At 38.5% G+C, this 24,566-nt stretch overlaps 1 protein-coding gene across 2 annotated transcripts in view; it reads right to left on the bottom strand.

Annotated features, from left to right (window-relative positions):
- Positions 1 to 2,214: 2,214 nt before the first annotated feature.
- ITPRID2 (ITPR interacting domain containing 2) overlaps positions 2,215 to 24,566 on the bottom strand; it is a 48,648-nt gene continuing 26,296 nt past the window's right edge. For both annotated transcript variants that reach the window (XM_056110209.1, XM_056110210.1), the window contains exons 14-18: positions 24,074 to 24,221; positions 22,042 to 22,107; positions 20,654 to 21,121; positions 11,949 to 12,066; positions 2,215 to 3,341 (exon numbers count right to left, since the gene is read on the bottom strand). In XM_056110209.1, coding sequence (XP_055966184.1) covers positions 11,962 to 12,066; positions 20,654 to 21,121; positions 22,042 to 22,107; positions 24,074 to 24,221 — 787 coding nt within the window. In that variant the 3' untranslated portion in view covers positions 2,215 to 3,341; positions 11,949 to 11,961. The remainder of the gene's footprint in view (positions 3,342 to 11,948; positions 12,067 to 20,653; positions 21,122 to 22,041; positions 22,108 to 24,073; positions 24,222 to 24,566) is intronic.

Genomic DNA, 24,566 nt, shown 5'->3' with positions numbered 1-24,566 from the left:
AGAACTTCTTTCGGGCACCATGATTTACCTGGCAGGTGTATATGATTTCAGGCATACACTGTTCCAACACCTCCCACCACCAGGGTCAGCATCGTCCTCTGATGCCTCAAAGTCCCCTCCGAACGCTCACCCTGTCTCCTTAGCAAACTGATTTTAATAAAAACAAAACTAGAGCTTATAATGCAGGAGTGACAATGGTGAGTCTGTATTCATCCAAGATTCCCAGGTTCTTCAATATTTTCAAGAATGATGCTGACACTGAGTTGGAAAGTAGTAAAGTTTATTGGAAAGTAGAAAAGAAAAGGAATTCCCCAAGTGGGAAGGAACTTAGTACAGAACTAAATTATGGTTCTTTTTGTGGGTTTTTTTTATAAGAAAACAGGGACTCTGTGTTACAGAGAAAGTTGGAATGTTAAAGATAAGGGTTTTCCTGTAGATTTTTAATTTTTATTAGTGAAACGCCATGAGGTACAGTTGTAGACTTACAAATTTTTGTGTTTGGGTTTCAGTTATACAATTATCAAGTACCCATCCCTCCACCAGTACCCATTCTCCACCACCACTGATCCCAGTATCCCTCCCACCCCCCATCCCACCCTGCCTCTGTGGCAGAGCATTCCCTTTTGTTCTCTCTCTCCTTTTGGGTGCTGTGGTTTGCAAAAGAGGCACTGAGTGGCAATCCTGTAGACTCTTTTAATTGAAAATTGGGCTCTTAGCATTTCTTATCAATTGGCACTTATTACTGAAGATTCAGGATCTAACAGACCCATGTCTGGTCCTTTGCCTTAGGTATTTCCAATTATCTTAGCCTTCAGGTGAACCTAAAATCTGGGGTAAAATTTTATTTTGGACAGTTGTTAACTCCCTGCTTATAAGAAAGAGCCCAGGAATTCACAGGAAGTCAAAAATGTATGATAGGGAAGTCAAAAACAATGGGACTGCTCACAGCAGCTGACAAGGTAAATTGAGGCTCCAATCACTTTAACCACACACATTCCACCAAATCCATTCTGGATAATCCTGGCTAATACTCTTTTTTTGTTGCTATTGAGTGATAAGTGCTGGTGCTCAAGGGACAATATGGGGGACAGGGATTGAACACAGGGTGTTTGTACAAGGCACTCACCCTACTTGCTGTACTCTCTCTCCAGCCCCTCAGCTAATACTCTTGACTACTAATCCTATGCCATTTACTTGCCAGTTTGATTTTATTTAAACCACATTTCCTGCTTCATGCGATATTTGCCTGTTTTGCTTTTGTTTGGGGGCCATATCCAGGGATGCCAGAGCTCAAGGATCACTCCTAGCATGGCTCTGGTGACCATACTGCACACTGGGGGACCAAATTCTGGTCAACTAAATGCAAGACAACTACCCAACTTCAACTGTATTATCTTTGCAGCCCTATCGGTTTCATTTTCTTCTGCTAAACTTAACCAGAAACAAAAAAGGTGCCTTTGCTACACCATCTAGCTTAGACTCATTCATTTCTATATAGCAGTTAGCATGGTAGTAAAGATGTAAAAAAGAAAAATAGTTAAAATATTCATGGCTGTATTACTATTATCTATCAATTACCATTACTATATTTACAGTTAAGCTTCATATAACTACTTACATATTAACATCATATACTACAATTCAAAGTGAACAGTAAGAGGCATTAATTTACGTATATAATTGTTATTAGATTCAACTAGCAAAACTGCTTTTCTTTGGGGGCCATATGCAAACAAAACAGTTTCACCAAAGAGTATTAAATATTTTAAGGTCTGTCAATCAAAGTTTAAACATATATTTTTTTATTGCTTTTTGGATCACACTGGCAATGCTCAGGAATTATTTCTGGCTCTGTGCTCAGGAATTAATCCTGGCCGTGCTGGGGCACCATATAGGTGCCAGAGACTGAACTCAAGATGGCTGCATGCAAGGGAAAGTCCTACCCACTGTATTGTCACTCCTGCCCTAAACATATATTTTAAAGGTTTTACTTGGAATCAGATGATAATCATCAGAAACAGAACTGGATGTGCTTTCCTTCAGAGTGGTCTAATCTCAACTCCATTTTTGAAAATATCATAAAAACCCCCTCATAAAAAGAAAATATTTATCTTTTAGGTTTTATGTTCCAATTCTACTGAACTCAATTTGCTACTCATCAAATCTAGTCCAAGTTCTTCAAAATGGAGTTCATGAGAAGAAATCACTAAAAACACATTAGGCAAAATAAATACTTTATTGCTTTAATTACTCTTTTAGAAATCAGCCCTTGTGTGATAATTCAAGCATTTACAACCTTTTGGATATTCTTTCAAAGAATATTACTAACATTTCAGTCACTTTTGATTAAAATTTCACACAAAGAAATTTAATAGGAATTGAAAATTATGAATGCTAAAAGAATAATTCCAAAAACATTTGCTTGTTACTTCATGCATTTATTTAACACATATAAAACCAAATAGGAAACTACCTTCCTTCTTTTTCTATAAAATGTTACTTGTTGATACTAGATTAAAACCATCTCTTATGAATAAAATAAATTTAAATTACTTCCATTTTGTAAAAACTAAACCAATTTATGCAGTTCTATCTAATCAAGTCACAAGCTCCACTATTTTGGTAAAGGTCAACTATGTAGTCTGAAAGAGAGAAGGAAGAAACATTTCCTTATTATAAAGAAATCTGGAAAATGCAAAAAGTACATAGTGTTTAAACACAAGGCACATTTCCAAAAGAAAAATACTATATAAGCTATAATAAAATTATATTTAGCTTGAGAAAAGTAACTTACAGTGTAAGAACATGAAGTAGTTACAGATAACATCATATAATTTTATCCTACTGCTATTAGTAACCTCCTCAAGAATTAAGAGCAATTTTTACAACAGAACAATTTTCTTCTTGGAAGTGACACTAATTAACAGCAGTGGAAAGAAAATCATTGGTTGTTTCAGGCTCTCAAAAATGTATGAGTTATTGCACAGTAAATACCTCATAGAGGTCAGTGTTTTAAGAAGCTAGTATGAAAAAAAAGATATTTAAGTTGTTAAGTTTGGAAGTTTTCAAGTTTTAAAATTAATTCTACAGAGGAAATCAATTGGAAAATATAGATATACAAATAAATATTAGGTTTCTCAAATAGCTACAGTTTTGAAAATGTAGAAGTGAGAAAGATGCCCATTTTTATATATTTTAAAAAAGATACACATATAATAAACATAGTACACTGTATACAGTATCCCAGCTCAGCAGCAAATATCTTCTGAAGCACAAATACCTCCACCAGTGTATAACATTGTAATTTCCATTATCACAGAGCTAATAGTATCCAGGCCAACCTTAAAAACGGAAGAGAAGTACACATTAAAATCATTCAAATATCACTATTGAAAAGTATTATTCCCTTTTCCCCAACCAAGTATTATTACTATGTTTCATAAAATGGAAATGACACTATGAGATAAAGTTTAATTGACTTAAACATTTAAAATAACTCCTTTTAAGTTACGATGATGATTGGATATCAACCTGTTTTTTAAAATAAATTCTTTGTAAAGGGATACCGAACATTAAGAAAGTAAGAATCTGTGATTAACTCTTAAAATCTTAGTCCATAAATTATATAACTGAAATACCATTATAATCAATGCCTTCAAAATGACTCAGGCTTGATTTCTCCGACTCTACCAGCATTTATTTATAATACACGTTAAAAAAAAGATAGAACATAATAATCCCTTTGAAGGTAGGATTTTATTGGACTTGCTTAGATTTCAAATGGAGTAGATGAGATTTTCAATACATATAATATGTTCTAGAATTAAATAAAATAGCTACAGAAATGTATCTGTTACTGAGAAAGAAAAGCATTAAAAAGAACTGATTTACATTTAACAAAGAAATTCAGAAATCGTGGTCTGCAGGAGGATGGGAATTGAGGCACATCACGTGAGCCCAAAGCTGAGCCATTCAGCCTCCTTCTACTCACTCGCTCAGGTATCCGCCCCCCCAGCGGCAGCACCCCTTCCTGGAGCCGTGCATCTAACTAGATCCCCTGAGAACAGCTGGTTTCATCCTGTGGACTAGCATCTGGGCTGGCTGGGGGCGTGGCCACCACTTTGGGGGAGGTGGCTTCCTCAAAGTGGGCGTGGCCTTCTCTGGGGCGGGCAGACGCTCACACTGCCACAGTTATTTTTCCAATCCCAGCACTCTGGACATTCATACCAGCCTTTATCACCTAATTCTATAGAAAAAATCCTGACCACCTCAACTACAATACAACAATAATCCACTGGTCTACTCCAATTCTAGCAAAAGACCAGTACACAAAGAAGCTGTACAAGCCCAATATTAAAGAGTACCTCCTCCAAAGCTTCATTAGATGCCAGTCATAAGCCAAAGAATAATGCCTGAGAAAGTCAGACTCTAGAAAGGGAGAAGGGTAACCACCATCGACCAACCTTATCCAGAATCCTTTCCCACCATAAGAGGGAACAGTACTAGTGAATTGCAGGGTTTTACCACAACCAAAACAACATGAAGAAACAGAACAAATCTCCACTACAAGGAGAAGATGAAGAAAAGAGCCCGATGGGGGTATGGTGCCACCAGCAGGTCAATCTGTACCTGTGAGCCGAGTGCATCAGGAGCCTGATGGCGCCTTCAGACTTCCAGATACCCCAAAATTGCTGCTGTGCCTATGGCCAGACCCCAAAACTTGGGGCAAAGTTTAGCAAGAAAGTCAACGGCCAAAAGTTAGGTATGTGGGAGACACACACAAAAAACACCTCCAGCTCAGCTATATAATTGGAAGCATGTCCTCTATGGTTCCTGATCGAACTGCTGACGGCCATGATCCCGTAGGCTCACGTCTAGAAACCCAACGGCTTTTGGCAGAAATGTGTCCAGTCCCTGCAGTGGGTTGCAGGGGCTGGGCCACCCCAGGTGGGAATAGGTTTCGTGCCTTGGCCTGCTCCCCCAATGGACAGTCAGGTTTGGGCCCACAGTGAGGAGACACGTGAGGCCTCACAGGATGGGGTTGTAGCCGGCCCTTTCCTCCCCATCCCAACAAGGCCCCTAGTTGCTGCCCACAAACTGGCTCCAGAACAAGCTGCTTAATGGCCATGACCCCAGAGACTCAAAAACAAATCTTGAAATCCAAAGGCTTTTGGCTGAAATGCGTCCAGATCCCACAGTAGGTTACTGTTGCTGGGCCACCCCAGGGGGGAAAGGGTGCTGTCCTCCACCTGCTCCCCCTTGGTAGCTAGGTGGCCGCCATCTGCCAGAGGTCACTGGACAGTCAGGTTTGGGCCCATAGTGACTAGACGCGCGGGCCCTCATGAGATGGGTGTGGAGCCAGCCCTTTCCCTCTCACCCCAACGATACCCCGGATTGCAGTGCATGAATGGCCTCTCTGGCTCCTGATCAAGCCATTTAATGGCCAGGATCCCAGAGACTCAGAAACAAATCTTGAAACCCAGCGGCTTTGGCAGAAATACGTCCAGTCCCTGCAGTAGGTTACCAGTGCTGGGCCACCCGAGGTGGGAATAGGTTTTGTGCCTTGGCCTGTTCTCCCTGGCAGCCCGGTAGACACCATCCTCCAGAGGCCACTGGTCAGTCAGGTTTGGGCTTGCAGTGACGAGACACGCGGGGACTCATGGGATGGGAGTAGAGCCGGCCCCTTCCTCTTTGTCCCAACAAGACTCCGGGTCACAGTGCACAAACGGCCTCTCTGGCTCCTGATCAAGCTGCTTAACAGACATGATCCTAGAGACTCAGAAACATATCTCGAAACCCAGCGGCTTTTGGCAGAAATGCGTCCGTACCCTGCAGTAGGTTACTGTCGTCAGGCCACTCCAGAGGGGAAAGGGTGCAATTCCTCCACCTGCTCCCACTTGGCGGCTCAGTGGCTGGCATCCCCCAGAGGCCATTTAACAGTCAGGTTTGGACCCTCACTGATGAGACAGGTGGGGCCTCACGGGATTGGGGTGGAGCTAGCCCTTTCCTCCCCATCCCAACGAGGCTCTGAGTTGCCACCCACTAAAGGCTTTCTGACTCCTGATCAAGCTGCTTAACGGCCATGATCCAAGAGACTTGAACAAATCTCGAAACCCAGCAGGTTATGGCAGAAACCCTTCCATATTTAATTGTTAAAATTTAGGAATTTCAAAATCTCGTGGCCACTACTGCAGCCACGTGACATCATGTTATTCATAACCAGCAATAGAAAACAAATTGTCTACTGTTGCCTGTTCAGAAGATCTAAGTGTTGGGGTAAAATCCCAAATAATATAGTGAGTCTGGTGTCAAAATATTGAATGTAATCAAAGTAGAGAGAGAGAGTAATGTGGAAATCATCTGCCCCACAGGTAGGGAGGGGGTGTGGGATGGGGGTATACTGGGTTTTGGGGGGTGGAGAATGGGCACTGGTGAAGGTATGGTTGTTTCATTGTATGACTGAGACTTAAACCCGAAAGATTTGTAACTGCTCTCATGGTGAAACAATAAATAAAATTACAAAAAATGAAAAGAAAAAAAAAGCAAGGTGGAGTTCATTCCCAATTCAATCAGCTAATCATCGTGGCTGAATAAATAGCAGTACTGCTACATAAAAAAAAAAAAAAGAAAAAAGAAAAGAGTCCTGAATCCTCAACTGGGGTTATTCAGAAATATGCTCTCTCCGATAAAGAATTCCGAGACAAATGCAGAGGATGTTCAAGGATCTACTCAAAGAATCAATGGGGGAGATATCCAGAAAACTAAAGGAAGAAATGAAAGAAACAGTAGAAAAGATATTTGAGAAAATACAGTAAGAAATGAAAGCTGAAATAAAAAAGCTACAAAAAGAAGTGTCACAAATAAAGGATTTGGTAGATGAAATTAAAAACTCAGTAGGTGCCCTTAGCAGTAGGATGAACAGAGCTGAAGACAGGATCAGTGAGCTTGAAGATGAGCAACAGAAATCACAAAGGGAACAACAAGCAATGGAAAAAGACCTCAAAATAGCTCTAAGGAGAATCAGAGACCTAGGGGATGACGCCAAGAGGAACAACATCAGAATCATCGGAGTACCAGAAGGACAGGGAGGCAACCCCAATGAAAAAGCTACAGTCCAAGAAATCATTGCTGAAAAGTTCCCAGAGTTAAAGAATGCAGACATCCAGATCCAAGGAGCCAGAAAGGTGTCAGCTAAAAGAGACCCTAATAAAAACACTCCAAGGCATATCATAGTCAGAACGATGGATGCTGTGGACAGAGACACAATACTACAAGCAGCAAGGTCAAAGAAGAAATCACATACAAATGAGCATCCCTTAAATTTACAGCGGATCTATCAGAGGAAAGCTCCAAGCCCGAAGGCAATGATGGGATATAGTGAAAAAACTCAATGAAATGAATGCTTAGCCAAGAAAACTTTATCCAGCTAAACTCTCAAACTTGATGGAACTATACACCATTTTGTAAATAAACAACAACTCAGGAACTTCATAGACTCAAAACCAAATCTAAAAGAAGGATTAAAGGGGCTCCTGTAAGAGAAGAAGAAAAAAAAGTTATAAACAGAACCAACCCCTACAGAAAGATGGCACAAAACCCCATGACAATAATCTCTCTCAATGTCAATGGTCAAAATGCACCAATCAAGAAACACAGAGTAGCGAAATGGATCCAGAAACTGAAACCAACATTCTGCTGTCCATAAGAAACTCATCTGAACAATCAGAGCAAGCACAGACTCAAAGTTAAAGGATGGAAAACAATCCTGCAAGCAAACAGCTCCCTCAAAAAAGCTGGGGTGGCCATACTAGTATCCCACAACTTATGTTTCAGGTTGAAAAAGATTAGAAGGGACAGCCAAGGCCACTTTCTATTCATCAAAGGATATGTACAACAGGAAGAAATCACACTCTTAAATGTATACGCACCTAATAAGGGATCAGCTAAATACTTAAAACAACTGTTAACAGATTTTAAGGAGGACATTGCTAGCAAAACAATAGTAGTTGGAGACGTCATCATCGCTTTATCACCTCTGGATAGGTCAACAAGAACAAAACTCAACAAGGAAAAACATTGGCTTTGAAGGAATAACTAGAAGAGAGAGGGCTAATAGACCTATACACGGCTTTACACCCCCAAAAAGAAAGAATACACATTATTCTCCAGTGCACATGGAACATTCTCCAAAATAGACCACGTGCTAGGCCACAAAAAATACCTCAATAGAGTCAGGAAGATAGAAGTAGTATCAACAATCTTTTCAGAATACGAAGCGTTGAAGATAGAAGCGAATCATACAAAGACATCGAAAAACAAATCAAACACCTGGAAATTAAACAACTCAATGTTGAACAATAAGTGGGACAGGAGGGAAGTCAAAGATGAAATCAAAAGATACCTGGAAACAAACAAGAATGAAGACACGAACCTATGGAACGCAGCTAAAGCCGTGGTAAGGGAAAATTTATAGTGTTGCAAGCATTCCTAAGGAGAGAAGAAAGGGCCTACGTAGATAACCTATCCACAGAGCTCAATATCTTAGAAAAAGACCAACAAAAGGAACCCAAAATTGGTCGAATAAAGAAATAATAAAACTTAGAGCAGAAATTAATGACACGGAAACCAAAGAAACAATCCAAAAGGTCAATGAAACCAAGAGCTGGTTCTTTGAGAAAATAAATAAGATTGATAAACCACTAGCAAGATTCACAAAGAAAGAGAGAAAACCCTAATTTTTTTCGCAATGAAAAAGGGAACATTACAACAGAAACCAATGAGATCCAAAAGATCATCAGAGACTAATTTAAGAGTCTGTATGCCACGAAACAAGAGAACCTAGAATAAATGGATTAATTCCTGGATTCCTATAATCTCCCAAGATTGAACCAGGAAGACTTGGGATACCTGAGTAGACCCATTTATATCAAGGAAATTGATGCGGTAATCAAATGTCTTCCCAAAAACAAAAGTCCAGGCCCAGACGGATTCACTTGTGAATTCTTCCAAACATTCAAAGAAAACCTTTTGCCAATTCTCCTCAAGCTTTTCCAGGAAACTGAAAAAAAACAGGAACTCTCCCACTCTCCCAAACAGCTTGTCTGAGGCACATATCTCCCTAATAGCGATAGCACAGCGGGTAGGGCATTCGCCTTACACGCGGCCAACATGGCCGACCCGAGTTCGATTCCTCCGCCCCTCTCGGAGAGCCCGGCAAGCTACCAAGAGTATTCGATATGCCAGACACAGTAACAACAAAGTCTCCAATGGAGACGTTACTGGGCCCGCTCGAGCAAATCGACGATCAACGGGAGGGCCTTTACCTTTACCTTTACCTTACCTAAAGCAAAGAAAGACACCACAAAAAAGAAAACTATAGGCCAATATCCCTGATGAATACAGATGCAAAGATCCTCAACAAAATATTAGCAAATACAACCCAACAACTCATCAAAAAGATTATACACCACAACCACGTGAGATTCATCCTGGGGATGCAAGGATGGTTTAACATTCGGAAATCAACATTATCCATCAGATCACTAAAAGTAAAGATAAAAACCATATGATCATATCAATAGACCCATGGCAAGCATTATCCTCAATGAGGAAAAACTAAGGGCCTTTCCTCTAAGATCAGGGACAAGACAATGATGCCTACTATCACCACTTCTGTTTAACATAGTACTGAAAGTACTTGCAATAGCGATTAGGCAAGAAAAAGACATTAAAGGTATCCAAATAGAAAAGGAAGAAATTAAGCTCTCACTATTCACAGATGATAAGATACTATATCTCGAGAATTCTAAATCCTCTACCAAGAAATTCCTATAAACAATAGTCTTGTAAAGTCTCAGGCTATAAAATAAACGGCCAAAAATCTATGGCCTTCCTATATGCAAATAGTGAGAGAGGAAAGCGACATAAAAAAAATAATGCCTTTCACAATTGTGCCCCAGAAAATCAAGTACCCCGGAATCAGCCTAACTAAAGAGATAAAGGATCTGTACAATGAAAACTACAAAACACTACTCTAGGAAATAAAAGAGGACATGAGGAAATGGAAACATCCCCTGCTCATGAATAGGAAGAATCAACATCATCAAAATGGCAATACTCCCAAAAGCATTATACAGATTCAAAGCGATCACTATAAGGACACACATAAAATTCTTCAAAGAAATGCATCAAGCACTCCTGAAATTCATACGGAACAACAAAAGCCACGAATAGCTAAAGCAATTCTTGGGAAAAAGACGTGGGGAGGCATTACCCTCCCCAACCTCAAACTCTACTACAAAGCGGTAATAATTAAAACAGCATGGTACTGGAACAAAGCCAAAGCACAGACCAATGGAACAGAGTGGAATATCCCTACATACAACCCCAAATGTATGAACATCTAATCTTTGACAAGGGAGCAAGAAATGTGAAGTGGAACAAGGAAAGCCTCTTCAACAAATGGTGCTGGCATAACTGGACAACCACATTAAAAAAAAATTGGCTTAGACCTCGACCTAATACCATGCACAAAAGTCAGATCAAAATGGATTAAAGATCTCAACATCAGGCCAAAATCCATAAGATACATGAAGACAAGGTCGGCAAAACCCTCCACAATATTGAGGCTAATGGTATCTTCAAAGACGACACTCCACTGACCAACCAAGTGGAAATAGAGATAAACAAATGGGACTATCTTAAATTAAGAAGCTTCTGCACCTCAAAAGATACAATAACCAGAATACAAAGACAATCCACAGAATGGGAAAGGATATTTACCCAATACCCATCTGATAAAGGGTTGATATCAAGGATATACAAAGCACTGGTTGAACACTACAAGAAGAAAACATCTAATCCCATCAAAAAATGGGGTGATGAAATGAACAGAAACTTTCCCAACGAAGAAATACAAATGGCTAAAAGGCACATGAGAAAATGCTCTACATCATTAATCATCAGGGAGATGTAGATTAAAATAACAAAGACTGACCCACATTTAAAAGAACAAAAGCAACCAGTGTTGGTGTGGATGTGGCGAGAATGGGACTCCCCTTCACTGCTGGTGGGAATGCCGACTGGTTCAGTCCTTTTGGAAAACAGTATGGACAATTCTCAAAAAATTGGAAACTGAGCTCCCAGTTGACACAGCAATACCTCCTTGGAATATATTCCAGACAGGCAAAAAAGCACAGTCGAAATGACTTCTGCACCTCTATGTTCATTGCTGCACTATTCACAATAGCCAAAATCTGGAAAAAACCTGAGTGCCTGAGAACAGATAACTGGTTAAAGAAACTTTGGTGTATCTACACAATGGAGTACTATGCAGCTGTAAGAAAAGATAAAGTCATGAAATTTACATACAAGTGGTACTACATGGAAAGTATCATGCTAAGTAAAATGAGTCAGAAAGAGAAGGACACACATAGAAATATTTCATTCATCTGGGAAACATAAAGCAACAAAATAGTAGACTAACACCCAAGAATAGCCAAGATAAGTACCAGGAGGTTCACTTCATGGCTTGGAGGCCAGCCGTACATACTAGGGGAAAAGGCAGCTCAGATAGAGAAGGGAGCACCAAATAAAGGGTGTTGGGAGGTTCTTCCCAGGATGGGAGATGCATGCTGAAAGTATACTATAGACCAAACATGATTGCCACTCAATGCCTCTTTTGCAAACCACAGCACTCAAAAGGAGAGAGAACAAAAGGGAATGCCCTGCCACAGGGGTAGGGTGCAACGGGGTGGTGGTGGGGGGAGGGATTCCGGGAGCATTGGAGGTGGATAATGGGCACTGGTGGAGGGATGGGTACTCAATCATTGTATAACTGAACCCCAAGCACAAAAATCTGTAAGTCTACAACTATACCTCATGGTGTTTCACTAATAAAAAAATTACAAAATTTAAAAAATTTAAAAAAAGAAATTCAGAAGAATTACCTATTAATTCCATTTAATGACTATCTGGCTTAGAAGTGGATGCTTTACTTGAAGATACTGCTGCCAACAGTCCACTTACAATTTCCCGTCTAATTTCCCCAACAATGGACTCTTTAATCTAGAAAAACAAAAGGGAAAATAAGGATTAATAAATATTTTCCATTTTTTTTTATCTTCAGAAAAAAGTAGCTTTAAATTCCTACAATTGGTTAAACCATAAGGCAAAGTACAACCTCCATGAACTAGAGGTAGTGGGAATTGTGGGTATATATCCTTCAACTCAGGTAAGTCTGTGAATTCTGGTCTAATACAAGTCAGATAACTACATTTAAAAAATGTCACAGTGAGAATATTTGAAAATTTTCTCTTACATATTTTAAAATGTATAACAAATGACTTGCAGTGGAAGTGATAATTATATGCTTTTAACTAAAATTTACATTTCTACAGTGATCAGTAGAATGCTGAATAGTGTTCTCTTCTTTCCTTTCTATTTGGTGTTTGGGCTAGGACTGGTTGTGTTCAGGGCTTACTTCCAAGTTTGTGCTTGGAGATTACACTTAGAGGGCCTGAGAGGACACAGGAGGTGCTGGGGATAGAACCTGGTTGGTTGTGTGCGTTGCAAGTGCCTTTCCAGCTGTGCTAAGGCTTGGGTCCTCTAGTATTATAATTTGTTTGTTTGGGGCAGGGAGGCACACACCCAGTGGTGCTCAATTCCTAGCCGTGTTGGGGTGGGGGGAACCACATGTGTTGCTGGGATAAAATCTGGGTCAGCTGCATGTGCCTTACCCACTGCACTATCTCTCCAGCCCCATGTTCTCTTAAACTCACTACTGGCAAAATAGTATCCAGGTATAGTTCCTTTTAATACCAAATGAGTCAAAGGATTCAAAGAAGTTATATATTGTTATAACCACCATCAATGGAAAGATTTTTCCATTTGCAATAGACATTTGCAATGTCTATGAAACTTGTATACACATTTCTTTTTATTTTTGGAATAAGCAAACAGACTCCTGGGCAACAGAAATTCCGTCAAGATCTTCTTCTCCAGATGCCTAAACTCATGCTAGTCACACCATTTTCTCTCTAATGGCATAACTTCACCTCCAAACAGCCCTCTGAGATGGCTTGAAATGTGTATTTCCTGAAATAAACTGATAATGCCTTCCCAAATTAGCACTCGAGACACTCTCAAACAGCTTTTAAAAATTCTACATTTCCACAGTTTCCTGTCAGCCTAATCTATTTCCTAAAATGGTCTTAAGTACATCCTGAACACATCTCAGTTTAAGTCTTCCCAAAAAAGGTTATGTATTAATATGCTGTGCAAAATTGGTACAAAGTACATAAACACATAAATATAAGTACTTGTAGAAACAAATGCTCCTTAGCTATTCCTCTGCAGTGAAATAGGTAGTATGTGGTAACAGCAAAAGAAGATTCTTGTTTTGCTTCTTGTTTATTTCTAAACCTTAAATATAAAAATTTTTTAAAGTTAAATATAAAAATCAGGTTTGTTTTTGTTTTTTGGACAACACCTGGAATGTTCATGGGTTACTCCTGGCTCTGCACTCAGGAATCACTCCTGGTGGGCTCAGGGGACCACACTGGATGCCAGGGATCACACCAAAGTCAGCTATATACAAGACATACAAGAAAAGCACCTCAATCCACAGTACTATCTCTCCAGCTCCATAAAAATCAGAATTTCTTAGTCACAGAATATAAAGGCAAATAAATTCTGCTGAATCAGAACTACTGATTCAGCAGAATTTATTTGCAAAAGAAGATGATTTATTTACAAAAGAAAAGTAGATTTTTAAATCTCTTCATCCTTTGTTTAATTTTTTGCTAGGCTCAGGCCTAATCCTGGTTCTACACGGGGTAGAATCCTGGCTTAATCCTGGGGTGCCAGGGCTTGAACTGGGTCAGCCGTGTGCAAGGCACGCACTTTATTCATTGTACTATATCTCTCTCTGGTACCTGTTTTCACGCTTTTTTAAATTAATTAGCCAAAAAACTAATGCTTACAAACCAAAAATGTGTTGTGAACATTTTGAAGGGTAAAGAGATAGTGCTAAAGCATGTCAAAGATCTTTTACCAGCAAGGCTGTAGTACAAACAGGTACAAAATAAACGTATTGTAAAACTAAAGAGAAAAAAATACATTAGTCACAACAGAATAAACGAAAATATGGGAGACTAGTATGTGTGAGAAGAGGAAAAATAATCTCAGAATAGCATTTTAAAATAGTAGGTCACAAAACGTAAGGCTAGTTTCAAATTCACGTGAGCACAGGAAACATCAGTTACAGCTTTTGGATGAGAAACAAAACATGGAGACTAATTGACAAGGAGGCTTACCAGGAAGGGAAGAAAATGAGAAAAAGACAAAAGAGGCTAAATTTAAAGCCCTGGCTGTGAGTTCCTTTAAGAGGACTGGATCTATGGGGAGAGAGAGATAATACAGCACACAGGGTGCTTCCATTAACAAGGCTGATACGATTTTGATTTCTGGAAATCCATATGGTTCCCCAAGCCCACAGGAAACAAGTCCTGAGTGCATAGCCAGGAGTAATCTCTGAGCATCACCAAGAATGGCCCAAAAAAACAAAATCCACCCCACCCCCCAAAAAAAGAAAAGAAAGAGAAAGGACTGGATATCATTGATTGCAAATCCTGACATCAGTGCTTAATAAATTTGAAATAAATGTATCAGTGAAGCTAGAGGAATGGTAAGGTAGGATATAAAAAGCACGGTCATGGTCATCCTCCCGTTGTTCATCGATTTGCTCGAGCGGGCCCAGTAACGTCCCCATTGGAGACTTTTGTTGTTGTTGTTGTTGTTGTTACTGTGTTTGGCATATCGAATACATCACGGGTAGCTTGCCAGGCTCTGCCGTGCGGGCGAGATACTCTCGGTACCTTGCCGGGCTCTCCAAGAGGGGCGGAGGAATCGAACTCGGGTCGGCCATGTTGGCTGCGTGCAAGGCAAACGCCCTACCGCTGTGCTATCGCTCAGGAAATAAAAATTTTTAAAGAGAAACATGTCAAAAAAAGCACTAAAATGATTAACATGTTTTTGTTAATTTATTAAAGAAATAGTGGCAAAATATTTCCAAATTTATACCCCCCTTACACACACACACACACACACACACCAAAATGCATTAAAATTATCCACTTGAAAAATAACAAAATAAGTTATAATTAAGATTTCAGTCAAGTATGTTATTTACCAAAATACATGTTCAAAGCATTTCAGATAGTAGTGAAGATAGTACAAGTCTTGATCTTAACCTAGGGATTTTATTTAAAACAAAAAAAACCCTTTCTGAAAACAAAAGAATATAAAGGAACTGATGTCCATCATCATCTGACTTCCTCCACTATATGCAACCATGAGGCTGCTTTGAAAAGCGCCATGTCTATCTACTAGTCCCCCCTTGCTTTAGGGACATCCCGATGTATGGCATCATCATAGTGAGCAACTGCCAGCCAGTCCTGAGCAAACCAGTTTACTCCAATGTGCTCAGTGACACTACAGTCACCATGATGCCATTCCAAAAGTTGATGCTGGAAACATACCCATTATCCCCCAAAATAAGATAGCCTCTCATTCAAAAAAGAAACTTTCATGTTTACTTTCAAAGTTTAATTCTGTTGAAATTGTGTTCATGGGTATGCACATGTTCATTCCATTAAGGAATATTTTTATTTATTTTTAAAAATGTTAACTATAAACAGTTTCAAACAACTAATTACACATATCACAGACCACCAAGAAAAATTCCAAGAGCCTGTATTTTTCCCAATTACAATATATACAATCTGCACAGAAAAAGAGGTATCTTTAATCTGGCAAGGTTTTAGTTACTGAATGAGTTTATTAAACATCTGTCTGAAAGAACTTGCTCTTGCCTTCTAAAGAATTCTAGTGTATTAACACATTATAAATAATGAAAGCATTCTTTTGAAAAACTTTATACGTGATGAAATGATGGAAACAAATGCTTCATAGATATTCCTATTTTCATACTTCTATGAGTACAATAAGTAAACTTCCCCAACAAGTGTTGGCCGAACACACATCATCTTCACCTGAAAACGTCTAACCCAAGATTATATTGTCATCCTGAGTAGTGGCTTTGTTAATAGAGGCTAGGGTTCTGGAATGTACTAAGGATAGAATCTAATTTTCTTGATAGCTAACACAATGAGCTTTAAAAAAAAAGTGCTGTGTGTTAAATAAAAAAGGACTATGAATTTTGATGTGAATGGAAGCAAGACTATTTGAATTTTAAATATTTCATAAATTTTAACAATCACTGTAATTAAGGAGTTAAGATATTAACACTTAAAAGAAAATTTGCAACTGATATGCTGGCCCAGCTAATGGAAAATCACTGAGTGGCCCCCTGAGTACATGACTTGAACTTTGTCTCTTCACTAGAGTTAAAACTTGTACAGCGTAATTATCTATTTATATATGTTTCCAAAGTACTTCAGAATGACTTATTTCTTAAGTACAGCAATAATCTTCATAGGCCTTGGTGGATGTATGAATTTTGCTTAGGTGAAAATCCCTCCTTTGTAGATAGTAAATAAAGAATGTTTAAGGGCAAGTTCCTCCAACTGATAACAAATTCTGAAAAATTCTTCTAACATTTGATTTGTATGACAATTTAAATATCTTCAAATTTAAATCTTTAATATTGAATTGGTGGTTGTTATAAATAATCATATAATCTCTAGGATTAACAAAGCATAACAGGAACAATGACTTCCATACCCTACTTTCTACCAGCCAAAATATTAATGTCTAGTGTAGAAATGTTTTATTCCTAGAAAATTTCAGATTGGGCAGAAAAGTCAATTAACAACTTTGAAAATGAGAACTCAAATATTCATTAAGGAAATCTTTGTACCAGATAAACATAACAAGTTTATCTGAGTTTTCAAGGAAAACCATAAAACTACAGAAAGTGAAAAGAAGAAAAGTCTGATATGGGGGATGGGTGGAGTGGGTGTACATACTTCTTTAGGTTAAATACAGCAAGGAAACAAAACATGTAATTTCACTCAAAACTGGCCTTTGATAAGTAAGAAAGGAGTATAATCACAGTCAATGCACACAATGAATGCAGGTTGATTAACTTGTTTTTTCAGTTATAGGTTTGATAAACTTTATCTAAGCCATATAAACTTAAAAAAATAATTACACCTAAAGGACAAATACATGCACAGAATTGGAAAAATCAAACTGGTCTACACCAAGATTTGGCCAGTACAACTGTGATGTGAGAGTGCTGGGGTGAGGGAGAGGACGTTGGGGAAATGGTGAAACCATCCAGGCACTCTAGGGATAGGAGTAGTGTAGTAACACAGCACTTATGAAGTACTGCACCACTCTAGCACTGTAGCACTGTCCTCCCGCTGTTCACCGATTTGCTCAGGCAGGCACCAGTAACGTCTCACAACAAATTGTGAGACTTCTTGTTACTGTTTTTGGCATATCGAATATGTTACGGGTAGCCTGCCAGGCTTTGCCGTGTGGCCGAGATACTCTCGATAGCTTGCCAGTCTCTCCGAGAGGGGCAGAAGAATCTAACCTGGATCAGCTGTGTGCAAGGCAAATGCCCTACCCACTGTGCTATCGCTCCAGTCCACTGTACCACTGTACTATTGTAAAACAAATGTATTGGAGGCTGAAGCGATAGGACAACCGATAGGGTGTTTGCCTTGCACGAGGCCAGCTGAGGTTCGATTCAAAGCATCCCATATGGTCCCCTGAGCACTGCCAGGAGTAATCCCAGAGTGCAGAGTCAGAAGTAACTGCTGTGCATCACTAGGTGTGACCCAAAAAGCAAAAAATAAAATAAAAATAAAATAAATATATTAAATTTAAAAAAACTAAATATCAAATTGGCAATTCATGTCCTAAGTATGTTTTGAATATGTAAAACTGTTTCCCTATGATTAAATATTAGGAAACAACTTAATTTGAATGTATTCTGCATTTTCTTATGTGCAATTTTAGCCACATGAAAACAGTAGGTGAAAACAGATTAACTGCATTCAGCAGAAGCTATGAACATGGTACCCCCACAAAACACACACATTCATTATCTACCAGTTATCTCAGTAGACTATTTGTCTCCAAGACAAAGGTATGCAAAAATTACTCTGTGGACTGGCATGCATGACAGGTTCCTATCCAAGGATATAAAAAACAGTTGAAGAACTCTACTTTCTGTAGCACTGCTGTCAGATTACAGCTCACTCTTCCTGACTAGTCCACAGTAACTCATGAACTGCAATCTTTCCAAAGTTGAATTTCCAATACCACAAGCAAATGTCAAGTGTTTTAAACAAGGTAAAGGGTCTTAGTTATTAAAGACATGCATTAATCATTTTTTGAAAATATATGAAACTATTTCTATTTAATTTGTCACTGGAAAAGTTTTGAGTGTTATGCTTTTAATCACATTTTTCATACATTTCCCAGTGGTTTTTACTACAGAGCACAGTAATTTTTAGAAACAGACATTACACTGTAGCAATATTAACTTTACTTTTCATATGTTTGGTGACATTTAGTAGACATGAACTAATCTCTGGACCCGGAGGATCAGTTATACTTTAAGGGAAGATTCTGGTCTGCTGCCACCATTCTTGACCTACAGCCACTAGAAGTCTGTTCTGTGTTTATTACAGATTAATTCTAAAGATTCATGCATAGGTTTACATTACCTAATTTACCAAAAACACCTGGATTAAACTCTGGGAACCACTAACCACAATTTCTACTTGGACCTTTACCACTTCCAAATTCTTAGATCTTAATGAAATATTTTTTTGTATTAAAACTATATTCTGAGATAGTTTTGTTTACCATCTTATAAGACTTAAACATAAAATGCTATGTCCTGTGTGTACATATATTGCACACACACGCACACTTATTTAGTCTTTACAGAGAAGATGCTCATAAAAACTTTTTTTAAAATGATTGTTTTTTCTTAATCTATAATGGTTCTTTGATTAAATAAAAACTTATTTAAAAATTCTTAATGGAAAGAATACAGAAAAATATTCAACATAGTTCATTTTTTTCCCTATCACTACTGCAATTTACATCAAAAGATAGTGTTGAGTTCAAAACTTTTACAAGATTTGGTATCTCAGTTGGAAGAAAACAGTAACTAACTGTGGTTCTTCATAAGAATTTCCTTTGAAGTTTCTTAAAAAACGTCAGGAGACAGTACAGAGCTTAAGGTGCTTGGGAAGTAAACTGTCAACCCTCCTAGTGTGATTTCTGTCACTGCATGGTCCCCTGACATCATGAGTGATTCCTGAGCAGAGTTTGGAGTAGCTCCTGGGCATCAATGTGTGTGGTCCAGCAGCGCCCATCCCACCCTCCCTACTCAATGTGGGGGACTCTTTTTCCAAAAGAAGAATTACTGGGGCCTGAGTGGTAGTACAGTGGGTGACTTGCTTGTCTCGCACACCTGTGTTTGATATCTAGCACTGCATGTGATTCCCTAAGCCCTGCTGCGAGTTATCACTGAGCACAGAACCAAAGTAAGCCCTGAACACAGCCAGGTGTAGCCACAAAATGAAACAAAAAAAGAATTTTGGGGGCCAGAGAGAGTACAGTGGGCAAACAAAGCCTTGCACTGGGGTGACTCAAGTTCTATCTTCTATCCCAAGCACCGTCAGGAGTGGTTCCTGAGTATAGAGCCAGGAGTAACACCTGAGTATTGCCAGTTGTAGCCTCAACACGACAACAAATAAACTTTGTAAATCATGGTTCTTTGATTAAAATAAAAAATCATTTAAAAAAATTTTTCTTAATGGGGGCTGGAGCGATAGCACAGCGGTAGGGTGTTTGCCTTGCACGCAGCCAACATGGCCGACCCGAGTTCGATTCCTCCGCCCCTCTCGGAGAGCCCGGCAAGCTACTGAGAATATTCGATATGCCAGACACAGTAGCAACAAAGTCTCCAATGGAGACGTTACTGGGCCTGCTCGAGGAAATCGATGAACAATGGGAGGACCGTGACCCTGACCATTTCTTAATGGAAAGAATGCAAAAAAAATTCAACATAGTTCATTTTTTTCCTATGATTACCGCATTTTATACTGAAAGATAGTGTTGAGTTCAGAAAATGGGGAAAAAACATAAAATTTAACCTAGAAATTTTCTTTGAAAAATATATAAACATTATTTCTCATTATCTGATCTTTCAAAACAGCTACTTCATCGATTTTCTCAAATAACCTAGACCTTTACTACTAAGCATCCTAAATTTTACAGTCATTTGGTAACTTTTAGTATGGTTAACCACTTCAGTTTACACAATGCTCACATCCAAGATAAAATCCTGTACTTTTCTTTAAATAACTCCTATAATTTCCACATTTCAAGATATCTAAATTACTTTCCCTCATTTCACAAATATGGAAACAAGCTTAAGAGAGTTATTACCTGTTATTGAACTTTACATTATAGAAAGTAATAATTATTTCACACTGGAGAATGAAGTTTGCAGAAATGTCATTACAAATCTATATCAGTAGATAGGAACTAAACTAGAATTTGATTTAAACTCTCTTAAAATCACTGAATGTAATGAGTTTAAAAAAATCCAACAACCTCCTCTAATGCATGAATCCTATAAAGTACAGATTTGACTCACCTCCCGTATGACTTGTTGCAACTCATCTTGTTCCACATTTTTATGCATTTCTTCAGCAGCAGCTGGCATTAATGGGATCTTCCCATACTCTTCGTCCCCTTCAGATTTCTGTCCTCCAGTCTCTGAGGCTTCTTCAGCTGCTCCAGCTTCCTCAGAGCTTTCCACATCTGGCGGAGTCTGTACAGAGCCTGTTCTAGAAGGAGCAGTTGGTGTGAGGGCTACTGATGCCCGGAATACCTTCTTCCTCGGTCCCAGGTGGGTCTTGGGTTTGAGAGGTGAGTCACCAGAAGGTATTCCAGTTCTTCTGTTAGCACGAGAAGGACCAGAACAGACAGAGGACGACTCTGATGTAGCCTGGGAGAAAACAGATTCTGAGCTCTCTCCAGGAGGAATTTCAAATCCCATTTCTCCAAGTCCCAAGCCCAATTCAGACTTCAAATATGACTGTTCTCGCATCAATTCAGTGACCTAGAGATTTAAAAAAAAAAAAGGAATCTTTTCTCTCTTGAAATTAAGACCAGTAAATCAAAGGGTTAAAATCCTAGCTATTATTATTGCACAACTAAGTTAACATGTAGTAAGATTATTCTAATATATTCATTTAGTAACTATTCAGTTTTATTCCCAAACCAACAAAGAATATTTAAATTCTCAGTGAGATCAAGTCATAAAACTTTATATAGTTGTTACCACAGGGGGATCCAAATGAGTTGTAAGAAAATCTACTGAAAAATTAAATACCTATTCATATTGATTTTGCCTCAAATAAACCAACTTGCCTAAATTACAATAAAAATCACACTTTTGTTTCAAAAAGTCATTTTATAAGTTCACGTAATAAAGGACCTGGATATGACTGTGAGATAATATTTCCAAATGTCTAATTTTCACTTCTTATTACGCATTATTTCTTTTAGGACAGAGAGATAAATCATACTGCCATAATGTAGCTGGCTGTCTTCATTATGTAAGACTTTCATTAATGTCTAAATTACTTTTTTTCAATTCAACTTAGTGAATTCTGTATTTTAAAATGTTTTTTCATCTCCACTACAAAATTTGTATTTATGAAAATGTTTTCTTATAGTATGGTTTTGTTTTCTGTGGCTTCATTTATCCAGTCAGTCATGGCATAAAAATATAAAGTACAACAAGGTATTCTGAGAGACCACAGTCACATAATTTTTATAGTATATATTGTTCTAACTGTGCTACTTTAGTAGCTACTATAATTTATTATTATACCTAATTTATAAATTAAACTTTAACAGGTGTGTTATACAGGAAAGAAACTGTACATAAGTGTCCTGGAATATATCATTCACTGATAATCAGAGACCACTGTGTATTATTCCCTTCCCCAGTAACTTAAAAGGAGAGAGGCTTACTGGTTCCAATACATTCAAAGGAGAAGGGCATGACAAGTTATCTGCGCTTCTACTGCCACACATCCCCTGAAAAAGAACAACATTTACAATATACATACATAGATGTGTGTGCATGTATACATATGTATATATAAACACATATATGTATATATGTACATACATACTTATCAAGTTATTTATTAAAATGAATAGGCCAATTGCTACCTGAATCATTAACTGACAAAAATAATTTTAAATCTTTTTATACCTATAGACTGACCAGAGTTCGATTCCTCCGCCCCTCTCGGAGAGCCCGGCAAGCTACCGGGAGTATCTTGCCTGCACGGCAAAACCTGGCAAGCTACCCGTAACATATTCGATATGCCAAACACAGTAACATGTCTCACAATGTTACTGGGCCCGCTCGAACAAATCGATGAACAATGAGAGGACAGTGACAGTGACAGTCAAAAACCAATCCATCGCAAACCACTAGTGTGTGTCACAAAGGTCCTCTCAACTGTCATGGGATCCTAAAAAATTGATGACTAGGATACACAGAAGATAAGTCTGACTCTCAACTGTCAACAAAACTCATTTCTTAAGAGGAATACAAATACTCAGAGGGGTGGGTACCAGAATGTGAATGTTGATATTCAGATGGTATTGAGGATCGAGAGAGAGTTGGAAGTCTACAAGGCAAGTGCTTTAATCCCTGTTCTTTCTCTCTCTCTCTCCAACCCAAGGAATCAAAACCTTTCATGGAAAAAATATTCAGAAATGATACAGAATTTCCTTAGTCTATCCTACATACATATGTGTTCATATGTATTCTACTTCATATGTGTGCATATACAAATGGGAATACATTCACTAATTTATGTTGAAAAAGGTTAAATATATTGTTCAAATATCAGATAAAAGTTCAATATTTCAGTTTTTAAAATTTCTTAAAAAAATTATCAGCTCTATTCCTGGCCCTATTTGGTACCCTAAGCACTGTGCTGAGGAGGGCTTCCTCAGCACAGAGCCAGAAATAAGTCCTGTGCATTGCCAAATGTGACCCCAAAACAACAAAACAAAAAGTATTTTACAGGGGACAAATTCAGCAGTGCTCATGAGCACCTGGGACCATACGAAGCAATGCTACACCTTCGAAGGTGAACACAATGGTTTGGTACCCAAGGACACAATAAAGCCACACCCAGCAGTGCTCAGAGAACCATGAACAGCCATGAATTCATGGCTCTGAACATGCTAGGTATGTATTCTACCATTTGAGATATCTCCCAGCTACTCTTTGATACGTTAAAAAATATACAATTACAAAAACTGGCATAATAAGATACACCTTGAAGTTCAAATTTCATGAAAAGGGACACTATAAGTATAAAAGTCCATAATGAGAAATAGTACTTCTTTTTCATTTTCTTGATTATATATACTTTGTCTTTTCAAAAGATCCCACTGAACATTTAAAAAACAAAATTCAGCAATATTGAAAACAAAAGAAAAGTTTAAAGGGAAGTTATTTATTCAGAGATAAAAGGGGAGAAAAAAGTGAATAAAAATTTATTTATGTTCTTTGCAGTTACATTCTGTGAAATGCAGTGACATATCCCTATTAGTTTCGTTAACCCATTATCATTTTTCTTTTGAACCCCCTAAAAACTTTTATGTGGCTCTTCAGTAAAAATCATGATTCGTGCCAAGGATGTGGCTCCAGTGGCAGAGCACAAGCTGTGCATTTGTGAAGCCCGGGGCTCAATCCCCATCATTAGAGGCCTGCTGCATCTCAGGAGTGGCCCCAAGGACCCTGAGCACCACTGCAAGTGGTCTCCATGACAATATAAAGAACTGCAAAAATTTTCAATTTATTTATAAATATTCTAAACATCACCTTATGGAGTCCGTTAACATGGTAAGTGTTTAACATCCTGCACGTCTTGCTTGCCATTAGAGTAAGTTTTTAAAATTAAAGCCCGTATTCTAAATTATGTGGAGCACTAGAAATAAATCAGTGACAACAACTGACAGCCCCAGTGAAGCATACCAGGAGTGCCGAGGACTGGAAAGGAGAAGGAGTGCGCACACGCAGCTGCTCTTCCAGCCCCAACAGGCGCTCCTCCAGTTGCAGTTCCAGCTCCTGAAGTTCCATTCGGACTGAATTTCTCAAACTTTGGAGCTGATCAACTTCATACCTAGGTGTGGGGCAACTCAATGTTTGAAACAAAATTCTTATCTGGGCTCTCTTGACATTAAAGTTATCGAAATGTAGCAAAATCCCAAGTTGTGTAAATTAGCCCAAGAGCAAGCTACAGTAGGTGAAACCACGGGGATAATCGGTCTTTCTTCTTTGACTCACTCTCACAAATATACCACACACTAAAAAACAGATTTCAACCACTATTTTATTTAATACAATATAGATAAAGTTTACTCAGAAAAGCACTCATTACGATAGAAGTTCATATATGTAAGTTCACACACACACACACACACACACACACAAATACACACATTGTTGTTGTTTGTTTTGTTTTGGG

The sequence above is a fragment of the Sorex fumeus genome, unplaced genomic scaffold (genome assembly GCF_029834395.1).
Source record: "Sorex fumeus unplaced genomic scaffold, SorFum_2.1 ptg000009l, whole genome shotgun sequence".
Classification (NCBI taxonomy): domain Eukaryota; kingdom Metazoa; phylum Chordata; class Mammalia; order Eulipotyphla; family Soricidae; genus Sorex; species Sorex fumeus.
The sequence above is the reverse complement of the archived record's forward strand: the minus strand, read 5'-3'. Positions and strand labels throughout refer to the sequence as shown.